Source organism: Rana temporaria, chromosome 13 (genome assembly GCF_905171775.1).
Source record: "Rana temporaria chromosome 13, aRanTem1.1, whole genome shotgun sequence".
Classification (NCBI taxonomy): Eukaryota; Metazoa; Chordata; class Amphibia; order Anura; family Ranidae; genus Rana; species Rana temporaria.
In genome coordinates, this window is record NC_053501.1 from 10,167,276 (window position 1) to 10,175,195 (window position 7,920).

Here is a 7,920-nt window from a genome sequence, read left to right on the forward strand (position 1 = left end):
AGCGTCAGGCCTTTTCACACTGCAGCGTCCGGGACCAGTGACGCGTATCCGGCGGAAGTGCCCGCCCCCCCCGGAACTGACGTCACTCGTCATCCGGTCCGGCCCAGCTCCTGGCCGACTGTGAAATCTCACAGGGAGCGTGCACCCCGCCTGCAGCGCCACCCCTGTGCGTTGAGTGAATAGGCCTCCGCGGCTGAATCCACCCCAGGAATGTCCGCGGGACGCTACACGGCGATGTCCTGGGTAAGTGACTTCCCCAGTCAACCAGGACGCCATGCGTTTAAAAAATAGCCCTGAGCCCAGGGAGAACAGGTCCCCCCTCTCAGGAAAACTGGCCTCAGCTTCCCCAGCTGTCTGGCCCTTGGCCCCCAGCGGTGTCTCCCCTCCGGAGGAAACACCATAAACTGAGGAGCTGAGGGAGGATGAGGCTTAAATTCTTAATTGGAAGGCGGTGTTTCCTGTGAGGGGAGGAGCCTGTGTCTCTCTACAGTACCTGTCCTGAAAGACGAACAGGGAAAATTACTTAGAACCCCCAAACATTATATATATATGTTTTCTAACACCCTCGAGAATAAAATGGCGGTTGTTGCAATATTTTCTGTCACACCGTATTTGCACAGCGGTCTTACAAGCGCACTTTTTTTTTTTTGGAAAGATACACTTTATAAAATTAAAAAAGAAAACAGTAAAGCAAGCCCAACTTTGTTTTACATTGTGAAAGATGATGTTACGCCGAGTAAACCAATACCCAACATGTCACGCGTCGAAATTGCGCTCCGCTTTTGAAATGGGGACAAACTTTTACCCTTATAAATCTCCATAGCCGACATCTAAAAAAAAAAAAAAAAAAAATTCTACAGGTTACATGTTTTGAGTTACAGAGGAGGTCTAGGGCTACAATGATTGCTCTCGCTCTAACGATCGCGGCGATACCTGACATGTGTGGTTTATACACCGTTTTTATACGTGGGCGCTGCTCACGAGCTTGGTAGGGCGCCTTTAAAAAAAATTATAAAATTAAAGAAAAAATCTCATTTATTTTACCTTTTATTTTTACACTTTTCTTTAGAAGAAGAAAAAAAATTGTGTCACTTTTATTCCGATTACAAGGAATGTAAACATCCCTTGTAATAGAAAAAAAGCATGACAGGTCCTCTTAAATATGAGATCTGGGGTCAAAAAGACCTCACATCTCATATTTACATAAAAATGCAATAAAAAAAAATAAAAAAATAAGTTGGTCTCTTTAACCACTTGCTCACCGGGCCTATTCTGGCACTTCTCTCCTTCATTTAAAAATCACAATTTTTTTGCTAGAAAATTAATCAGAACGCCCAAACATTATATATTTTTTTTTTAGCAGACATCCTAGGGAATAAAATGGCAGTCATAGCAATACTTTTTGTCACACCGTATTTGCGCAGCGGTCTTACAAGCGCACTTTTTTTGGAAAAAAAATCTCTTTTTTATAAGACAACAGTAAATTTTGCCCAATTTTTTTATATATTGTGAAAGATAACGTTACGCCGAGTAAAATGATACCCAACATGTCACGCTTAAAAATTGCGCCCGCTCGTGGCATGGCGTCAAAACTTTTACCCTTAAAAATCTCGATAGGCGACGTTTAAAAAATTCTACAGGTTGCATTTTTTGAGTGATAGAGGAGGTCTAGGGCTAGAATTATTGCTCTCGCTCTAACGATCGTGGCGATACCTCACATGTGTGGTTTGAACACAGTTTTCATATGCGGGCGCTACTCGTGTATGCGTTCGCTTCTGTGCGCGAGCTCGTCGGGACGGGGCGCTTTAAAAAATTTTTTTTTTGTTTTCTTATTTATTTTTATTTAGTTTATAATTTTTTACACTGAAAAAAATAATTTGATCACTTTTATTCCTATTACAAGGAATGTAAACATCCCTTGTAATAGAAAAAAACATGACAGGTCCTCTTACATATGAGATCTGGGGTCAAAAAGACATCACATCTTATATTTAGACTTAAATGCAAAAAAAGAAAAAAAAAATTGAAACTGTCAAAAAAAAAATGTTTCTTTAAGACGCTGGGCGGGACTGATGTTTTGACGTCACTTCCGCCCAGCAGAGCTATGGGGACGGGTGGGGGCCATCTTTCCCTCACTCGCAACCCCAGTCAGCAGCCGAGCGCACCCGATCGCCTCCGCCGCTACCGATGGCTCCGGTAAGCGGAGGGAGGGGGGGCCCCTCTCCCGCCACCGATAACGGCGATCTCGTGGCGAATCTGCCGCGGAGACCGCCGTTATCGTGTACACCACCGCCCACTGAAGAGATGGGTATCTCGGTTGTGGCAGCAGCTGCTGCCGTTACCAAGATATCCATCTTTAAAAAAAAAAATGACGTATTTTGACTATGGGCGGTGCGCAAGTGGTTAAGACCTATGGGCGGAAGTGACGTTTTGACGCAGCTTCCACCCTGCAATGGTATGGAGACGGGTTGGGGCCATCTTCCCCTCACTCATCTTCATACCAAGCCAGGGAAAAAAACGCGCTGGCCTCCGCTGATAAGCAGCAGAGGGCACCGGAGAGCGGCGGGAGGGCCCCTCTCCCGCCACGGATAAAAGTGATCTTGAGGTGAATCTACCGCAGAGACCACTTTAATCTGAAACTGGACCACCCACCAAAGAGGATACCAGGGTTATGGTCGCTAGCTGCTGCCATAAAAACGATATCCCTCTTCAAAGTACCGACGGAAAACAACGGCGGGCGGTCTGTAAGTGGTTAAAAGGCAAAAGGTTGGTCACACCAAATATTGATTTGATTTGGATTTTTCATCTCTCCGTTTACTTTCCCCATGTTGTTTAATGGTTAAAAATAAAAATTAACAACACTTCTATTTCTGAAAGCATTCTTCATTTACAGCCAGTATATAGGCAAGTAGGTGATGAGCCGAGAGAACTCCACGGGGCTCCACATTGCAACCTGCAGCTTATGAATTGGTCATAAAACAAGCATAAAAAAGTCAAAGTAACATATTTTTTTAATCCCGCCCCCTCCCCCCCCCCCCAGGTATAATGCAGCAATTGTAGATTAGGGGGAAGGTGATATTTATTAAGTAGACCTTGCATTTTATTGCAAGACCAGCTTTACAACTTAATAACGTGAAAAAATAAAAATATAGATTATATGAAACCTACCTGTTTGCCTAATTTTCGTACAGTAAACCAGTGTTCTTTATAATTGCAAATAAAAGCTCGTTCGTTTCTAGGAATGAAATAAAATAATAATAAAAGTAAAATAAAAATAAATCAGACTACAGTTGCAAGGAGCCCTGCAAAACTTAAAACCAAAATACTATATTCTAAACCAGTGGTCTCCAAACTGCGGCCCGGGGGCCAGATGTGGCCCTTTGCTTGATTTTATCCGGCCCTTGGGGTGCTTTTTTATTCATTGGCACCAATGATGGGGCAGAATTCCTCCCAATGACAAGGCAGAATTCCTCCCAATGACACCAGTGACGGGGCAGAATGCCTCCCAGTGACGGGGCAGAATGCCTCCCAATGACACCAGTGATGGGGCAGAATTCCTCCCAGTGAAGGGGCAGAATTCCTCCCAGTGACACCAGTGATGGGGCAGAATTCCTCCCAGTGACGGGGCAGAATGCTTCCCAATGACACCAGTGAAGGGGCAGAATTCCTCCCAGTGAAGGGGCAGAATTCCTCCCAGTGAAGGGGCAGAATTCCTCCCAATGACACCAGCGACGGGGCAGAATTCCTCCCAATGACACCAGCGACAGGGCAGAATTCCTCCCAGCGACGGGGCAGAATTCCTCCCAGCGACGGGGCAGAATTCCTCCCAGCGACGGGGCAGAATTCCTCCCAGCGACGGGGCAGAATTCCTCCCAGCGACCCCAGTGATGGGGCAGAATTCCTCCCAGTGACACCAATGATGGGTCAGAATTCCTCCCAGTGACACCAATGATTGGGCAGAATTCCTCCCAGTGACACCAATGATGGGGTCCAATGACACCAATGATGGGGGATTTTGTACTCCTGATGGCCACAGTCCGGCCCCCTTAAAGTCTGAAGGACAGTAATCCGGCCCTTTGTTTAGAAAGTTTGGAGACCCCTGTTCTAAACCAAAAACAAAACAAAACAAAAAACCCCACGGTGTAAGGTTAACCAACTTCCATCCAAAACCATCCAAACTGTGTGCAAGTGTGACATAATGGGGGCTTATTTACTAAAGCTGGAGAGTGCAAAAACAGGCTAACTTCTGCCTAGAAACCAATCAGCTTCCAGGTTTTATTGGCAAGGCTTAAATCAAACAAATGGGTTATGACTAAGGCCTTATAGGCTGAAACGCGTCAACTGTTCTCATTTGCGCTTGTTCATTGTGGCTTGTTAATAAAAAAACGAAGATTTACAGCGACTGCACTTCTAAGTGCATTTTCAAGTGCACTTTGCACTTGTAGTGCAAAGTGGATTTGCACTTTGTAAATAACCCCCTTAGTCCTCTAGATAGAGACAAGTACACGCTATAGAGGGGATATGCTTTGTTCATAATTTCAGGGCCTGAGGTTTACAAACTATTTAACGTTACAGCTCTCTTTTAAAGTGGTAGTAAAAGTCTTATATATTTTTTTTTTTTACGTACAGGTAAGCTTATAATAAAGCTTACCTCTAGGTAAAATGAATATCTCCTAAACGTGAACTGTTTAGAAGATATTCTAGCGAGCAGTAGCCGGTGACGTCACGGCGCATGCGCTCTGAAGGAAGAGCATACCGGTGCCGTTCCTTCAGAGCGGAATGCTGAGGCCGCAACGTCATCGTGGCTCAGCGGCGCATACTAGGACATTATGACATTGCCTTGCAAGTTCAAACTTTTTTTTTCTCAACCGGTTAACGACCAGCTCCTGCACATATACATCGGCAGAACGGCACAGCTGGGAAGAGTAACGTAGATTTACGTTACTTAAAAATTGTCGCCATGTGGGCGCGCGCCGACGCGCTCGTGCCCCTGCCGCGAGCTCCGTGCCAGCGGGGTCCGCATACTCGATGTCCGCCGGTGTCCCGTGATCGGGTCAGAACGGGGCGAGGCAAGTTTAAACAAGCATCTCCCCATTCTGCCTAGTGACACCGTCACTGATCGTCTGTTCCCCGTCATCGGGAGCAGCGATCAGCGACGTGTCACTCGTAGCCATGCCCCCTTACAGTTAGAATTACTCCCTAGGACACACTTAATCCCGTCAGCGCCACCTAGTGGTTAACTCCTTCACTGCCAGTGTAATTTTTACAGTAATCAGTGCATTTGTATAGCACCGATCGCTGTAAAAATTACAATGGTCCCAAAAATGTGTCAAAAGTGTCTGGCGTGTCTGCCATAGAGTCGCAGTCACAATAAAAAAAAAAAAAAAAAAAAAACACCCAGATCGCCGCATTACTATTAAAAAATATATAATAATAATAATAATAAAAATGCCATAAAACTATGCCCTATTTCGTAGATGCTATAACTTTTGCGCAAACCAATCAATATACGCTTATTGCGATTTTTTTTACCAAAAATATGTAGAAGAAAACGTATCGGCCTAAACTGAGGTGATCAAATACCACCAAAAGAAAGCTCTATTTGTGTGGGGGGGGGATGGAAAGAACGTAAATTTTGTTTGGGAGCTACGTCGCACGACCGCGCAATTGTCAGTTAAATCGACGCAGTGCCGAATCGCAAAAAGTGCTCTGGTCTTTGGCCAGCCAAATGGTCCGGGGCTTACGTGGTTAAAGATTTTCCCACCGCTTTAGGAAACCCTATCCTATTTTTACTGCAAGGAGGACCCAATTTTATTGTATCAAACATTCAACACGTTTCTGGGGTTCAGAGGCTCCCCCCCTTCATCAAGGCTTGGTACTGCTGAACAAAAGGAGTGTACAGGACTGATAAAACTGAACACCACCGATCTTACTTCTGTCACACGATCATTTCTAGGACTGTAAAAAACATCTTACATTGGATCGATGCCGAGGATCTGATATTCTGGACTGTTGAACAGGATCAATTCTAAGCCCCACACTCTCAGAGCGTCGCTTATAACCTGTAAAAAAAACAACAACAAAGAAGCAGCAAGCAGTGAGAGTTCTGTAAATGTATTACATTGTCTGACACAGATAATACAGACATCCATTGCACGCTTGTAGCAGAATGATACAACGCTATGTTCTTTACAATGTCCCTGCCAAACACACACAGTCATCATCAACCTTCCTGTTATACTTTAAAATGTATCCAAGTACAGAAATGTGGTGGCTGCTTTAGTTTTGTCAGGCTTATTTATTTTTTACCCTTTATTGATCCTGCCAGTAACGTTTTCTGTCCCTGTAATGTATCCATGGCAGGAGCGTTGTCATCCTAAGACAGGACTAGCAAAAACCTCTCCACAGCATGGAGGGGTAGGGACCGGCACTCCGGAAGATTTACCCCCCCTTCCTGTGACTCGGCACTGCGTTCATTTAACTGCCGATCATGCGACGATATACCCGAAAAAAATAAATAAATAATTCCCCCCCCCCCCCCACAAATAGAACTTTCTTTTGGTGGCATTTGCCCATCCCTGCACCATTTAAAGAGAAAGAAAGAAAGAAAGAAAGAAAGAAAGAAAGAAAGAAAGAAAGAAAGAAAGAAAGAAAGAAAGAAAGAAAGAAAGAAAGAAAGAAAGAAAGAAAGAAAGAAAGAAAGAAAGAAAGAAAGCAAAAAAGAGAAAGCAAGCAAAAAAGAGAAAGAAAGAAAGAAAGCAAAAAAGAGAAAGAAAGAAAGAAAGCAAAAAAGAGAAAGAAAGAAAGAAAGCAAAAAAGAGAAAGAAAGAAAGAAAGCAAAAAAGAGAAAGAAAGAAAGAAAGCAAAAAAGAGAAAGAAAGCAAAAAAGAGAAAGAAAGCAAAAAAGAGAAAGAAAGAAAGAAAGCAAAAAAGAGAAAGAAAGAAAGAAAGAAAGAAAGCAAAAAAGAAAAAGAAAGAAAGAAAGAAAGAAAAAAAGAAAAAGAAAGAAAGAAAGAAAGCAAAAAAGAAAAAGAAAGAAAGAAAGAAAGCAAAAAAGAAAAAGAAAGAAAGAAAGAAAGCAAAAAAGAAAAAGAAAGAAAGAAAGAAAGCAAAAAAGAGAAAGAAAGAAAGAAAGAAAGCAAAAAAGAGAAAGAAAGAAAGAAAGAAAGCAAAAAAGAGAAAGAAAGAAAGAAAGAAAGAAAGAAAGAAAGAAAGAAAGAAAGCAAAAAAGAGAAAGAAAGAAAGAAAGAAAGAAAGAAAGAAAGAAAGAAAGCAAAAAAGAGAAAGAAAGAAAGAAAGCAAAAAAGAGAAAGAAAGAAAGAAAGAAAGAAAGAAAGAAAGAAAGAAAGAAAGAAAGCAAAAAAGAGAAAGAAAGAAAGAAAGAAAGAAAGAAAGAAAGAAAGAAAGAAAGAAAGAAAGAAAGAAAGAAAGAAAGAAAGAAAGAAAGAGAAAGAAAGAAAGAAAGCAAAAAAGAGAAAGAAAGAAAGAAAGAAAGAAAAAAAGAAAGAAAGAAAAAGAAAGAAAGAAAGCAAAAAAGAGAAAGAAAGAAAGAAAGCAAAAAAGAGAAAGAAAGAAAGAAAGCAAAAAAGAGAAAGAAAGAAAGAAAGAAAGAAAGAAAGAAAAAAAGAGAAAGAAAGAAAGAAAGAAAGAAAGAAAGAAAGAAAGAAAGAAAGAAAGAAAGAAAGAAAGAAAGAAAGAAAGAAAGCAAAAAAGAGAAAGAAAGAAAGAAAGAAAGAAAGAAAGCAAAAAAGAGAAAGAAAGAAAGAAAGAAAGAAAGAAAGAAAGAAAGAAAGCAAAAAAGAGAAAGAAAGAAAGAAAGAAAGAAAGCAAAAAAGAGAAAGAAAGAAAGAAAGAAAGAAAGAAAGAAAGAAAGAAAAAAAGAGAAAGAAAGAAAGAAAGAAAGAAAGAAAGAAAGAAAGC

General features: G+C 41.7%; 1 protein-coding gene across 1 annotated transcript in view; it reads right to left on the bottom strand.

Moving 5' to 3' along the window:
• Nucleotides 1-7,920, bottom strand: part of ATXN3 (ataxin 3) — a 41,460-nt gene that overhangs the window by 19,058 nt on the left and 14,482 nt on the right. The window contains exons 4-5 of the mRNA XM_040333838.1: nt 5,977-6,062; nt 3,169-3,235 (exon numbers count right to left, since the gene is read on the bottom strand). Of these exons, the coding sequence (XP_040189772.1) occupies nt 3,169-3,235; nt 5,977-6,062 (153 nt within the window). The remainder of the gene's footprint in view (nt 1-3,168; nt 3,236-5,976; nt 6,063-7,920) is intronic.